At 38.9% G+C, this 16,000-nt stretch overlaps 1 protein-coding gene across 1 annotated transcript in view; it reads left to right on the forward strand.

The window, feature by feature from the left end:
• LOC134624522 (zinc finger protein 638-like) overlaps positions 1-6,402 on the forward strand; it is a 31,479-nt gene extending 25,077 nt beyond the window's left edge. The window contains exons 22-31 of the mRNA XM_063469519.1: positions 132-220; positions 334-357; positions 1,035-1,167; positions 1,323-3,467; positions 3,558-3,618; positions 4,267-4,380; positions 4,463-4,741; positions 5,108-5,224; positions 5,326-5,447; positions 5,527-6,402. Of these exons, the coding sequence (XP_063325589.1) occupies positions 132-220; positions 334-357; positions 1,035-1,167; positions 1,323-3,467; positions 3,558-3,618; positions 4,267-4,380; positions 4,463-4,741; positions 5,108-5,224; positions 5,326-5,447; positions 5,527-5,598 (3,156 nt within the window). The 3' untranslated portion in view covers positions 5,599-6,402. The remainder of the gene's footprint in view (positions 1-131; positions 221-333; positions 358-1,034; positions 1,168-1,322; positions 3,468-3,557; positions 3,619-4,266; positions 4,381-4,462; positions 4,742-5,107; positions 5,225-5,325; positions 5,448-5,526) is intronic.
• The last annotated feature ends 9,598 nt before the right edge of the window (positions 6,403-16,000 follow it).

The raw sequence follows: 16,000 nt of genomic DNA on the forward strand, positions 1-16,000 counted from the left end.
AGCAAAGGCCTGTGTTTGTAATACCTTCATATTTGACTATATACATATATTTTATTCTTGTTTTAATTTTTCCTCCTTTGGTTCTTTCTCTTCTTTTTTTTTTTTTTTTTTTTTTTTTGTTTCTACCTCAGATATACATTGAAATGGCTGAATCCAGTGGTGTAACAGAAGTGTTGGAGAATATCTTCTCAAGAGACTACATAGCTATGAACAAGATTTGGTATGTTTGTTATGGCAAGATAAATATAAATACGGTATTTAAAAGAGTCTATAAGATTGGGCTTGTCTTTACTTATTCTTGAGTTGACCCATTCCTTTTTTTCTCCTATACAGGAGCAAAGTTGGACGCATTGAATCGTGAGTATTGTTTCCTCTAATTATTCTTTATGTTTTTTGTTTAGGGAGCCGAAACATCTCAGCAGTAGTAATAAATTGTATTCAGTATGATTACTGCTTCATCTCAAAAAAACAAGTCAAATGTAGTTAGAGGCACGTGAGGATGAATCATCAAGTATTCAGTGAACATTTGAGCCACTGTGGGTGGAGAACTAAATGCCATTAGTTTTTTGTTGGTTGGACAAATGTTTTTAAAAACTACACTGCATTACAATACAACATTACACCAGTAAGGTCTAGTAAAATTTGTTTTTCATATAATTTGGCGCAGTTGGAAATAGGTTAAATGATTTCTTGATGCATGCTCAATCATCCAGGTATGTCAATCTCCAAAAGTTGATTCTGTTCATCTGAGTGGTATAAAAGTGTTATAAGATTGGGTGACGAAATGTTTCTCCCACTGAAAACACTACGTCCAGATGAACAGAATCAACTTTTGGAGAGGTTAACTGATTCATTTAATCAGTAATGGAAAAAAAATAAAAGTCGCACCTCTTATTAGTTCAGGAATACTAGCTGAGAACTTGGATGTTGCATTTCGTGCTTCACTAATTCATCTTATAGTCAGTCATTCTTTGAGAACTAAACAGCTTTTACTATAATTTTTTTCTTTTTTTTAAATTTCATTTTAATTTCAGTTTGAAGAGCCTCAAAGAGTGTCTACAAGACTTCAGTGAGAACACACCCAACCCTGACCTGGACACTCACTTTGTTGAATTTCACAATTTCACAAGAACTATTCAAGGAAGCAGTACACAAAGCGAGGATAAAGTTAGTGCAAACATTTGCAAAGTTTCTTATTTTTAAAACTGCATTTCAATATAAGATATAGGATGTTGAAGTTACACAAAGTATTTCAGCAGTGATTATTAAGCCAACCATTTTATTGCTTCAGAGTTTGTTCTTTGCTCTCTTTTCATGGACAGGATGATTTTGTAGATGAAATTGTGTCTTCAGAGCAACATGATGAAAATTTCAACATGAAGGACTTTGTTGTTATTGATGAAATTGGTGAAGACCTAGCAAAAGAAGATGTCGACTGCAAAAGTTCTTCTTTAGCTAAAAAGACCTCCAGAGAGAAAAGAGAAGGGCGAAGCTCAGATGCGTCATCTACCTTAAAACAGACCTTAACAAGGTCCTCAAAAGACTCTAAGAGCTCTGCCTCTTCATTTTCCTCTTTATCTGAGCCAACTGAAACCACTGAGAAAAGCACCTTTTCTTCTAGGGTCAATAAGACCCGTTCTTCACTGTCAATTCCACTTCCTGCCTCCCCTGATTGGAAAACGTATCCTAAGTTCAAATCTCCAGAAAAAACGCTAAATTCCTCATCCTTAAAATATAAAACCTGTACATCAAAGATGCCATCAACAGTAGCTGTTGAAGCAACAGTAGAGACTGATCAAACCGATTTTAAGGATGACACAAAAGAGTTGAAGAAAAACAAAAGAGAAGACAGGAAAAAGGATGATGTCAAACATCAAGAGGAGGATGAGGGGGAAGATGAAAATTACCAAATACTTGATTCACTCAATGAGAAAAGTGATGAGCAGATAATTGAAGACAGGAACAAAGATAACGACACAGAAACTGACTCAGCTGGACTTGTGCAAGTACATGGACTGCTTGAGAGAAACTATGAGGTCTGCACAGAGGGCTCCAGTAAAATGGAAACAGATGCTTCTCTCCATATGTTAGAAATTGTTACAGAAGACCAAAAAACTACAGTTGAAGGGGACAGTCATCTGGTCAAAGATGAAGGTTCCACAGTAAATAAGCTGTCTGAGGAAATGAAAGGAGATGACAATTCTGATAAAGATGCAGCTGGTAAAAATGAAGTGTTGGATTCAAGTAGGAACCAAACTCCAAGGACCAGTGGAGATGGAAGCGGGGAAAAAGAAAAAGAGGAATTGATTTTAGAAGAATCTTTTAAAGTTTCCAAAGATCGTGACCAAATAACTTTAGAAAAGCAGGACAACAGAGGCTCCTCAGTGGGTGGGACTGAACAAGAAGGCTTTGAGCTTTTGGATTCAATTGTGGATCAGATTGAAATACAAGAAGGCAACCAGAAACTGGAAACTCTCAGAGACCAAGTATCTAAATCAGACACAGAAGCCATAGAAGAACAGGATGATGCATTCCAGGTAATTGATTCTGTGGAAGATGAGCCAGTGACCACAGACACAGAATTAGAAGCTGACAAGAATGTAAAACGAACAAAGAAAAATGATGAAGCTAAAAGAGCTTATAGATCCCCAAGGAGGAGTGGACCGGAAAACAGAACATTTAAAGGTGAAGAGAAGGGCAAATCATCAAAGAAACACAACCGGACTGAGAGAAATGACAGCACCGTGAAGAAGGTCAATAAAGCAGCTGAGGAGATGGTCTATGAGATAGTAGATTCTGTTGAAGATAAATCGATTCAGGATGACTCTTCTATAGAAAGTTCTGGTAGAAGAAGGTCTGTCAGAAGAAACAATGATAAAAAGACATTAACAGAGCCTTTTAACAAACGTGATGGAGAAGAGGATGCTAAGTATGAGATTTTATACTCCACTGAGAACAAGGCTTCTAGCAGCCCACTAACCATCATGACAAGAACAACCAAAGAAGTCTTGAATAAAGACAAGATACGAACAAGAAGCAGACCTACACCTGCCAGAGATTCACTGGAGCCAAACAAGGAGGAAACTCCAAAGAGAAAAGGGAAAAGACCTGTAAAAGAGAGCATGCCAACAAGGAGAAGTCACTTCATAAGAGACCTACGTGAGGAGGATGATATTTATAAAATATTGGACTCGGATGATTCTGTTATGCTCACAGAAAAAGCAAAAAGGGGAAGACGAAAGAAAGTAACTATAAAAAGAAATCCACTGAAAGATGATCCGTCTGATAAAGTAGCTGATGAAAAGGACACACATCAAATTCTTGACTCTGTTGAGGATGAGATAGCCGATGATCAGCTTACCAGAGACCAGAGTACAGAAGAGTCAACTATAGATGATGAAGAAGGCACTCTGCCGTCTGTGTCAGTCTGCCAAGATAATCAATCACTGGAGTCCTCAAACCCAGAGGTAAAGTTGCTCTTTAAACATGTGCTCTTTTTTTTATTTGTAGTGATAATTTAAACTTTAATGCAAAATATTTTGCATGTCTTATTGTAGGCTTTTGTGACTATAGTTGAAGCAGGTGATAACGGGGAGGAGAAAGCGACTGAATATGAAGGTGAGAAAAGTTCAAGATCTGCTTACTGCAAACATGATGATGGCACAGGTCTGCTATATTCTGTATTTAAATCCAGATTGCTTTTGCAGGGACATTTCAAAAACTTCTGGATAAATACTTTGAATAACTGTTAATTATCTAAACACTGGGTTATTGTTGACATATTTTTTTAATGGAAAGACATAGGCAATTACCCCAAAAGGAAGACTAGATCTTCTTGAAGATCTTACTTTACTTTTGCATTTAAAGTCAGTTTAAAGAACTTCCCACATATGTAATAAATAAAGTATTGCTTATTCTTATTCTTTTTCTTATTGCTATCTGCAATGTGAAACTAATGGAAGTAAATGAAGAAAAATTAGATTATAATAAAAGTAACTCGCAATTGAAATTCAGAGAAGGTTTTGGGAGCTACGAAACAGTTCTGTTTTTAGAGTTAATGTGTGTCAGAAACTTTCTTTCACTATACATAACTTCAGCGTAAAGTTAAACATTATGTTCACTGAAAATCAATAATAATTTGTTTACAGAAATAAAATAGTGGTCCCAGAATTGTACTCTGTGGCACACCTATAGGACAGTGTTTTCTGTTATGAAAATAAAAGGTTTCCGTTTTAATTTGAGTCTTTATCTGATTTCATGCATTAGAGGAGAATGGGAGCTTTGTAACGGTTGATGAACTGAGGGAGATTGATGAAAAAGAAAAAGTAGTAACAACCAGGACAAGCGGTCAAGCCAAGAAGAGAACAAGACAGACACATGGTAACACACAAACAACTACATCTGTTACATAGTCATGTCAGAACAACATGAAACTAAGTGAATTTATTGTTTTCTCCTGTAGTGAGAAAATCTACTAGATTGAAGCAAAAAAGCACAAAAGATGAGCGAACAGAATCACTGCCTCCCTCTTCACTTGATTTCTTATCACTCTTATCATCCCCGGACCAAGTGGTGTCTGGATTGTCAAGTGAAGGCCAAACAGAGATTTGGAAATTGGAGGAAGCAGCTAGGCAATCCAGTATGGAAACCACATCTGCTGGGGAGCAGTCCAGCTCTGACTATGCTGATAACCAGAGACTAGGAGAGGAGAAGGAAGGACAGAGCAGGACCGACCATAAAGGTTCAAGGAACTGTTTTCGCTCACAATTCACACCGAGCTGATTTAAAATGCATCGTTCTACAAATCAATTTTGAAGTGGATAAAATTATAAAGTTGCAGCTTTCCTGGTTGCTGATATTTTTTTCTGTCATAATCAGATAGAAGATTTGGAACAACTGAAATTTGTCATTTTTGTTTGAAAAAAAAGTTAATACTTCAGTGTTACAGTACAAAGCAAATTTTTTTTTTTAAATTGAGACCTTTGTGAATCTTTAATTGCTTAACATTTTGAATTCGTTTTTGAAATACTGCAAAATAATTTCTTGACAGGTTTAAAGGATTTGTTGACAGTTTTTTTTTTTTTTTTTTTTTTTTCTGCTTCTTCAGCTTTTGGGAAACAAAGAAGCGATCTTGTCGAACCTGAAGCAAAGCGATCTCGCTCTCAGTCTCCTTGTGTCACTGATAACTTGGACCTGCCGCCTTTTGACCCCAGCATCCCGATTGGTGAGAAACAAACACAAATAATAAATAAAATCTGTTTAGTTCCAGAGATTTACTCAGTTATTTTTTTGTAACGTTCTGTTCCTTTTTCTGTTCCTTATCAGGTCAAGAACATGTTGTCCCTAAAACGGGGTATTTATGTAGCCTGTGCTCAGTTTTCTACGTAGCTGAGAGCACCGCCGAAGACCTACACTGTAGAAGCCAGAGACACTACAAGAACCTGCAGGTATGCAAAAACGCATACACAAGACTGAATGGATAAAAAGTTTTGCTTCCCTTTTATAGCCTGTTTTTTTTTTCTTCAGAAACATCACCAGACACTTAGACAAACAAGAAGAACATCAACAAGAAAGTCTCAAGACTCCTCTTCGGTCTAATTGTTAATGAGTGGTTATTTAGCCCATGCTTAAATATGGCCGCTATCTCCTTTGACAGCTAGATTTTTGTTTATTTTGAGAAAGAAAGGGCAAAATGATAAGGAGTCAAAGCTGTCAAGTAGGTAAATTGCGGAGTGACATCTGTGATTTGTTGGCACGACGCTGCAGTTCTGACTGTTTACTTCAGATGTTCTTCTTTAGGCGCCTCAGTGTATAACAGTGTCGACGGTTTGACCATGAAGGATTTAGAGTTTACAATCAGTGAATGCCAAAAAAAACCATTTCTGTTCCTAGTCTCGGGAAAACCTGGAAATAACACAGGCATTAAACTTCTTCAAGCCATTTTGAATTTAACAGTAGATAATTGTGTCTATGGTAAATAACCTTGCCTATGTTTAAAACCATATTGTCATAAATATGGTTGTGTGTGTGTGTGTGTGTCTATGGCCAGGAACCATGTATTCTAAATGAAAGTAGGCCTACTTAAGAAAATAATAAGAGAACTTTTTTTTTTTAACATTCTGGCTTGGCAAAATCTGATTATTATGCTGCACATGCTGATGAGAGACCAATGGACAAATAAGTGTTCAAAAGTTATTTTGGATTTATTTACAATGCTATATGTACAGTGTAAATAAGAGTGCATTTAATAAAGATGTTTTCAGATGTGAGGAGGCCTCAGGGTTGACCCAGGACACGCTAGAGAGATTACATGCCTAGGGTGGCTGGTTCTGTTTCTATGCCAGTTATTTATATTTGGTCAAAAATAATTCTGATTGCTTTCATTGTATGACTATACCAGTAATAATAATTAGAGACACTGTTATCTTTTAAATAATCATTTGGATAACAGTTTGAGCAAAAGCCATAAGTTGCATTAAAGAAAGTTTAGATTTTTATTTTACGAAATATGAAAAATATTTATGTTTGTAACAAAACTAACAATAGTAATCTGCCATAAAAGGTTGTTGGGCTATTGCCAACATGGACACACAAGTTTGTGAATGTGATAACTTGAGAACGTGGTGACCTGGGATTTTGAAATTGACCCCAGAGGTCAGTATTTTTTTTCCTTCAGATGACATTAATGATATGTCATAATGTGATTTAAGAAAAAATACATTTTGCCAGTATTGTAATTTTTGCTGTTAAGATTGCTTCTTACAGTAAATTAATCTTGGGGTCCATGTTTGTTAACTTTGTAATGTCTCTTAACTTGTTCAAAAGTGTTTGCGAAAAAGAAAAATTATTTGGGTTACACAATAATTAACATTAAGAAACAATAATTAACATGTCACTCGTAAACGAGTGCAGTGTTCTCCACTTATGTTAGGCATGCAAGATTTATGAAGGAGACTTGGAGAGATGTTTCCAGAGAGAGGGTCAGCAGTTCAAGGTCAACACCCCACACGTGTGAGTGAGTGAGCATGTGGGAAGAGAGTGTGTGTGTGTGTGTGTGTGTGGGAGAATGTTCTGTCAGAGTTCACTGTTAGATGATTTCTGAGCAGACTGGCTGGGTAATCTCAAGTTTTCCACTTTCCGAGTATAATTTTGTCATATTTGTGCTGGAAGAGGGAGCCATGTTGGAGATACTTTACAGCTTTGAATATCATTAAGCCACCAGGCTGCGGTCTCCCACTGAGGAAGTGGTGAGTAAACAAATGCATTTCAATTCCACGTGAGGATTCACATTTTGTGTTATGATACAGTTGCGATGTGAGCCACGGCCTTCATCCATCTGCCTTGTAGACTGCAACTTTTTAGACTGTGATTGTAGTGTAGTGTGTAGAAAAAAAGTATAGCATTTATTTGCATAAATGGACTAAATACCTAATGCAAAACTTACAGAAGTTATTATTTCTATTGGAGTAACAGAAATAATAAATAAATATTTATGTTAAGTGTTTCTTTAGAAAAAGTTGGAATGTATTTTTTTTGTTCTGACATTTACTCAGGTGTTTCAAATGTAAAAGAATGAAAATGCACTTGCACACTGAACAATAAAATATTATTTTTTTTACATGTATTCATCTGGTTATTGCAGCAGAGAGTAAGCTCTTCAGAATGACCTCAAATGACAAAAGTAACTTCAAAAAAAAAAAAAAGTGGTCAAACCTGTTGAAGAAGATCAACAGGTTTGACCAGCCCAACAGTTCACTGTGCTGTTTTTGTTTTGTTTTTTTTAATTTATTTATTTATTCATGTTTTGTATGGACAGAAACATATACACATATACAACAGGAGTAATAATATTGTCAGTTCTCTGTCTGTTTCTTAACAGCAACAAACAAATAAGAGCTAACAATAGCTAAAGAAAACCAAAAGGAAAAACAAAAAACCCAGGAGAAACAAAATAAGAAACCGCCTACTGGGAAACACCAACAAAAACAAAAACAAAAAGGGCAGAACACCCAGGTGCCTAGAAACTAAACTCGACCTTGACCACTGGCTATATTAAACAATTTCTTTCCTCTGCTGGCTGTCAAAGAAAAAGAACAACAATAACAACGACATAAGAAAAACAAAATAAGAAAAAAACAACTTATCACATTATCTAAGACACATTGTTGATGTACAACAAAAAGGGACCCCAGACCTGATCAAAAATATCTTCTCTCCCCTTAACTCTGTATGTAACCTGTTCATATAATGCCATCTTGGACATTTGTTCAGACCATTCCCTGAAACAACAGGGGCTAGATGACTTCCAGCACCTCAGTATTATCCTGCGTCCTGTTATGAAAGCCAAACACACCGATAGTCTCTGTCTTCTAGTGAGAATACTGCTGTCGGGTAACAGACCCAGGACACACAAAGCTAGAGACTTAGAAAGGTTAAGATTAAAAAGATCATTCACAAGGTTAATGATCCCGTCCCACAAATAATCATTTTTCCGGCACGCATACAACATATGAACTAGGGTCCCGGCTTCCTCCTGACATTTCCAGCAGGTGTCATTGTCAGCAAGCTTCAACCTGACTAGCTTACTGGGAGTCCAGTAATTTCTGTGAAGCAACTTGTATTGGATAAGCTGAGATTGTCCTTCACATGAGCAAACATACCACGATGAAACCAGCTTCTTCCAACTATCCTCTGAAATCTGAATTCCCAGATCCTTCTCCCAGCACTGCCTCAGCCCCTCCAGATTGGGAGAGTGCGCCTCTCTAAAGATCCCATAGAATTTGGATGCTCTGATTCTATTGATACCAGGAGCTGCAAACACCTCCTGAATACTAGATGAAGGGTCTGGGTTATTGTTCAAAATGGCTTTAATACAGTGTCTAACTTGAAAAAACCTCCAAATTTCCCTTGGATCCAGATTAAATTCTTGTCTGATTTCCGCAAATGATTTCATGCCAGTTTGCCCAAATAAATCCCCCACCTGGTTGATACCTGCCCTAACCCAAGCCTCCCACCTGAACGGTTTCTTATCAATTAATATTTTCTTATTATACCAGATAGAGGCTCTAGAGGTAAGATAGGGGCTGGTGTTGATAAATTGGTGAGCTCTAAACCAGGTCTCTTGTATAAAGCCAAAACTGGATCTTTAAACGGTACTAGTCTTCCCCTCTGAGTGAGGAAGGCCTCTAAAGATGAGGGAGCCACAAGACTTTCCTCAATCGCAACCCATGATGGCTTCTCCGTAGGGGAGTTTCTTAACTAACTGAGAGCGAGAGAATGCATAATGATACCAGACCATCTTGGATAATGCCAACCCGCCACCAATGTTCCCTCTAATTTTTCATGTGTCTGAGCGAACACACAAACTCCCTGAGCGATCCCTTGGACCACTGTGAGCGACAGCAGACGTGTGCACTGTGGTCACGCCAACATCGAATCCATCCAAGTTACATGGTTTATTAAAATAATCAAATTACAGCATTTACATTTATGTTATACTACTTTTAATTAACTGCTTTAGCCCACTTACAATGAAATTTTTTTAAAAAAATCTAGTCATTGACCTGTGCAGTATGTTAGCACTACTGGAAGTAAAAATAACTTGAACTCCAATTTCAAAAACACAACTTTCTTTTTATTTATAAAGCTCTGACTTGTATTATGAGTCTGTGGTCTGGGAGAGAGTCCTGTAACTCTCTGTCTGCAAATACAGTATATAATGACCAATGCTGGGCAATTAATTATATAATTACTTCTTCAAAAAAGTAACTCAGTTTTGCAAACAACAAAGTTTTTTGCAGCTATTTTTTTAAATGCAGCCAAGGCGTTTTTTAAATAAACATTTCAAACTATTTACAGAACAATCAGCTGTTCTGCATCAAATTTGATGCCACACAAATTATTTGTGCCACTCCAAAAAATAATTTCTGTCCACTAAGAGATAAAGGAGAACAACAGCCTGATACCTGCAGGCCTGACAACAGCAGATGTATCACTCCTGTAACACCTGTAACATTCAGCAGTCGCCTCATTGTTCTGACACACACATCAAAACTATTGACTACACTACACACTAACTACACAAGATTTGTCTCAAATCTCTCACATCTCTGAACACTGCCGTCACTCTTAAAACTTCCCCCCGTTTCTTAACAACTAGATGCCGCGTTGCCATATCATTTTTTGATTGGTCCACATGGTACATTTTTGGACGAATAGGAAAGGCAGAGGGGGTGGAGTTTGTTTTTGCTCACAGGTGGAGAGTGCTTTCGAGCCTTTTTTCTTATTAAACGCCGTTTTTACCGTTTCTTCCCGCAGTAAATATAAACAAAGATTGTATTCAGGAAGAAAACCAAACATTGTATATATTTTTATCACAACTCTGGTTTTACGTGGCCTATCAACACAATTTAAAAACTGGTATAAAGTCCACACTTTTCCCGTCAATTGTTCCGTCTGTCCTGCTCACATCTCCAATGGTTGTATACGTTGTCATTAACGTGGCTTCACTCCACAACAGCCACGCCGCTTTGCCAGCTCAAACAACGGTGTCGGCACATAAGGACGCTGTCATAGCCTGTCAACGACGTTGATTGGCTACGTATATACGCATTATTGGCTGAACTATGGGATAAGGTGGCATCGTTCTAATCCCATATGGGAGCAGCCAGTCACTTACTGACTAACACTGCAAAAACAGAATTGTTAAAGTATTAATTTTAATTTCAATTCAGGTTAGAATTTTTTTGTGCGCAACGCAGATTTTCTGTGCGCAGAGACCGTGCCAGCAGTGCGCAATTGCGCACGTGCGCAGCTTAGAGGGAACATTGCCCGCCACTATCTTTTGCAGCATATAATTTGGACCGATTAAAGGATGGCTTTTTGCCTGCCTACACAAAACCCTCCACACATGTATTATAAAGCATTAGCAGGTTATGCGGGACTGCTATAGGTAACATATGGAGAAAGTACTGGAGTTTAGGAGCAATAATTATCTTCACCAGGTTAATTTTGTCATACGGACATACTGCAAATCAATTTCCCTGTTAGGGACAATAAAGTTACCATTGACCATTGACCACCATTGACCATTCTGCCCAAAAGGGACAGATTCATTTTGACCCAATTCTGCAAAAGCGGGCGAATGTTTTGAATCATTGGGGAGAAATTTACTTGCATTATGTTATCTAAACCAGGGGTCAATTTAATCTCTAAGTAGGTCAAACCCCCAGGCATCCACTTAAACTGCCATGAGCTCCTAGTGGCTGGAGGACACACTTTAGAAATGGGCATAGCTTCGGACTTGGACCAATTTATGGTGTAGCCAGAAATTGCAGAGAAGGAATCAATAATTGAGGAGATTGCAGGAACCGCCCGTTCTGGGTTACTTGAAATCAATAAAATGTCATCCGCGTACAAAAAAGGTTTATGTTCTTCTTGACCCATATCCACCCCTCTGATCTGCTTGCATTCACGTAGTGCAATAGCCAGAGGCTCCAAAAACAGGGCGAAAATGAGAGGTGATAAGGGTGAACCTTGTCTAGTGCCCCGACTTAACGAAAAGGAGGGTGACATTATCCCATTGGTAGTGACTGTAGCCACTGGATCTGTGTACACCACCTGAATCCACTGCCTGAAAATGGGACCAAAACCAAATCCCTTCAACGTCTAAAACAGAAAGGGATACTCAACTTTATCGAAGGCCTTCTCTGCATCTAGGGAGAAGGTGACGACAGGATCTAAATTATTCTTGCTCTTCCAGAATATTTGCAATATCCTACGTAAGTTATCTGCAGAACATCTGTTTTTCATGAAACCCACCTGATCCCTATGCACCAAGCAAGGAAGAACCTTCTCAAGCCTCAGAGCTAATATCTTGGAGATAATCTTTTCGTCCACGTTGATTAATGAAATTGGGCAGTAATTCCCACAATATTGTGGGTCTTTCCCTTTTTTGTGTAATAACGTGATCACTGCCGATCGCATACTAAGTGGTAATCTCCCCTTTTGAAGCGCATCTTGATACACCGACAGTAGTCTTGGAGCTAATTCGTCCACAAACACCTTATAAAAATCTGAAGGAAATCCGTCATTGCCTGGAGATTTGCCCAATCTAAGACTACCAATTGCCTGCTTAACTTCAGCTAGTGTGACCTTTCCTTATAATACAATTCTTTGGTCTTCGGACAGGCTGGGTTTTTAATAGAAGAAAAGAAATCTGACAACCTCTGTTCCTCCACCAATCCATTGGAGGTGTACAGCTCCTGATAGAACTTAGTAAAAGCATCATTAATTTCTTTTTTACTGGTGGTCAAATTATTATTATTATTATTGTTATCAAAAATAGATGTTATAAGGTTGCTAGATTTTATCTGCTTAACCCTGTGCGCCAACATTTTACCTGTTCTCTCCCCTTGTTCAAAATACTTTTGATTTAGGCAAAACATTGCAAATTCAGCTTTTTTCTGCAGTATGCTGTTCATCTCAAATTTAAGTTTAATTAATTTGTTCCACAATTCCCTCTCTGGGTGCAGCATGTGCTGTTTTTTGAACTCGTTGATATCCTGTTCCAGCTTCATCAGATTGTCCCTCTGAGCTTTTTTTAATCAAGGAGCTATACTCGATAAGGCGCCCCCTCAGGTAGGCCTTAAAAGCATCCCAGGTCATTCCAACATCGTCAATAGAGCCCTCGTTACACACCCAAAACTCCTTCATCATTTCCCTTATACATTCGCAATGACCCTTATTCTTCAACAGTGAGTTGTTCAGACGCCACCTAGGTGACGGTTTAACATTATCATTACTAGAAAGAACAAGGTCAATGGGAGCATGATCCGTTACAGCAATATTACCAATGGAGGACCCAATGGTTTGACTCACCAGAGAGCCAGACACCAGAAAGTAATCTATCCTAGAGTAGGTTGAGTGAGGATCCGAAAAGAAAGTATAGTCTCTTTCTTGAGGATGAAGAAGTCTCCATATATCTACCAGGCTCAGGTCCTCTGACATAACGTCCACAGCAGCACTTACAGGGTCCTTACTTGGTCCAGGACGGGAGGAACATCAAGAACAGCACAGTGAACTGGACCTGGTCTGTCCCGTTCACTGTGCTGTTCTTGATGTTGTGGCCTGTGATGGTTTTCACACCATTCCAGACCTCCCTCATATTGTTCCTCCCCAACTTCTGCTCCACCTTCCTCCCGTAGATGTCTTTTGCTTCCCTCAGGGAGTGTTTCACCTCCCGCGGTGCTGCTTTCATCTCCTCTTTCACTTTGCTTCTGAAGGCCGCCTTCTTCATGTTGAGGACAAATTTGACTTCCTGTTGTGGGAAATACATTATTTTTAACAGGGCTTTTATTAGGGGCATTTTGTGAAAGCTTTTATTAAATAAGTAGTGATAATCATTTTTATACACACATTGCAAATGTGCTCATGAGAGTTGGCACTCAGTCTTTTGTAGGTCATAAGCTTCGTTTGGCATGACTGTCCAGACTGATATATTGTGAGAAGTGACTTAGAGTGCAGAAAGTTCAATGCTAACATGCTTACAGACGCAAATAACAATCAGACTAATTTCTAGGTCAGAGGTTATTGAATGTGCTTTGTTTAGGGCCTTAGGAGAGACATTTTGCTTGCAACTTGCATGAGTGCCTGCTCAGCAACAGTTTAGTACATGGTGTACTCAAGATGTTCCAGAGACGAGTATGAAGAGAACAGAACAACAGGAAACACCTGGAGTGTAAGACGGTTAAGACAGCTCTTTAAGTGTTATAGGAGATTGTCAATAAAGGAAATGTATCTAACTGTCACCAACTGTAACTGACATATGTTATCTGCTTACGCAAGAAGGGGCAGATTCCCTGACATACAAAAACAATTTGAAGTGTGCTTTCTAGCTGACAGGGGATTTCTTTAAATCACCCTGCCGTTCTTTCTTTAGCCAAGACTCCTGAGGTAGAAAGCACAAACACACTGCAGTTTCTTTTACTCGCGAGGACGGTCACAGAAGCGCTCACACAGGAGACACTCATGGACTCGCGCTTTGTCACCGTCTGCGTTCTTTATTTATACAAGATTGTTATGTGTGTGTGTGTGTGTGTGTGTGTATGTATGTGTGTGTGTGTACAAAGATAACAACATTATTCTCAGAACTCAGAGCTGAGGTTCCCCTTTTCTAAATCTCTATGTTCTAGAATAAAAAGAGGAAGCTGTAAGTTGTTTATCACAGAAGAGTTCATGTCAAAAGTTATTAGGTGAAAAGTCACGTAGACATGTGCTTCACTGATAAACATAAAGAATACATTTCATGTAACTGATCAAAACATAATTTTCTTCTGACACTAGCGGAGGTCTATGCTGATGATGCCACTGTGAACATCTCCCCACGTGTGTGTTCAATAAAGCTGGACAGGTCTGGAGTTTTGGTCATTTGTTCTCAACCCCACAAAGTCGAATCGGGACACTGTGTTACCCACGGTTTGTTATAAGGATAACACTGTACCATCTTAGCAGGGGCAACCACGTCCACACAAAAGGTGAGATAGTCCGTCAGACAGTGTGTCGCCTCGTCTATGTCCTCACCATGTGGGCTCAGAAGCACATCCCAGTCTGTGGTGTCATAGCAGTCTCTCAGAGCATCCTCCTTTTCTGGGGTTCATCTCCTAATGGAGCGTGTTGTGACAGGCTGCCTTTGGATGAGGGGTGTGTACAGTGGCGGTCCTAGCCTGTTTGGCGCCCCGGGCGAACACGCCCTCTGGCGCCCCCCCCCCCCACACACACACACACGCACACACACACACACATACACACATATGAAGAGAGAGAGTATGCATAGTATGCAAACGGCTACCAAACAGACATCATAATTCGTCATACAATGGGAACAGGACAAATCAACAATTGACACTGACTAATTAATATTATATTATTGTATATATTGTTTGGAGTTTAGTCTCTTACTGTTACTATTTTTACCATTTCTTCTTGGAGCAACTGTAACCCACATAATTTCCTTAAGGATTAAGAAAGTATTCTGATTCTTAATGTTTTAGGATACATGACCTGCCATTATCCAATGACACATCTGCTTACCTGTATCTTTTGCTCGTTTCTCCTTGTAGGAGCCATAATTAAATGTATTGAATTTTAATGATCACTGGGTTTTCATTTGTTTGGTTGCTATGGTGATGTGTAAGGGGAGTCACGTGGGTGCTAGCGGTGACATTAAGAGGCCGTTGTCAGTCTGTCTTTCACTGGTTTGATTTTGACAGAGAGGAGGGCTGGGTAGCCGTAGTTTTTGTTGACCGCAGCACAACGAGTTTCCCCTTGTTGCATTAGAGCTGTGATGTTTTAAGAGTTTGAATCGCGAGTCGATCACATTGCTCTGTAAACTTTTCAAGCACTTTAATAAACAAGCAAGCAATTCCACCTCTCGCATTATTGCGTACAGTTGACAGCGCGTCAGGCAAATAGGCAGGCTCAGTCCCCGGCCTCTAGCGACTGTGGAAGTCGCTACCCTCCTCTTCTTTTCTCTTTTTTTTTTAAACTTTAAAAACGGGTTGTGTGTGAGACTTTAAATCAACAAAATATAAAATATACATTTTAAATTGTTATTGATCCCTTTACCCCTGGTCCTAAAGTGTATATTTATTTTCTTACTCTTCTTATATTTATTGTTTGTTTACTTGCACTGCTGTAACTGGAGCCTCGTCGTCTCGTCTCTCTATATACTGGACTGTATGTAGCGGAGATGACAATAAAGTTTACTTTGACTTCAGCAGCGAGCAGGCGCACCGAGGGCTCTCGCGCTCACTTTTCGCGTATAGAATTTCGAAAAAACATCGGTGCAAATTATAAGTCTGTATCATAATGTCTGCTGTTTTCGTGTTGTTGGTTTGTTTTTATTTTGTTTTATTTTGCGAGTTGGTTATTAGATGCTGCTCCAGCCAGCCAGAGAATCCCCCGCCGCCCCGCCCTCTCCTCCCTGTGCCGCAAGCAGCAG

The sequence above is a fragment of the Pelmatolapia mariae genome, linkage group LG3_W, assembly GCF_036321145.2.
Source record: "Pelmatolapia mariae isolate MD_Pm_ZW linkage group LG3_W, Pm_UMD_F_2, whole genome shotgun sequence".
NCBI lineage: Eukaryota > Metazoa > Chordata > Actinopteri > Cichliformes > Cichlidae > Pelmatolapia > Pelmatolapia mariae.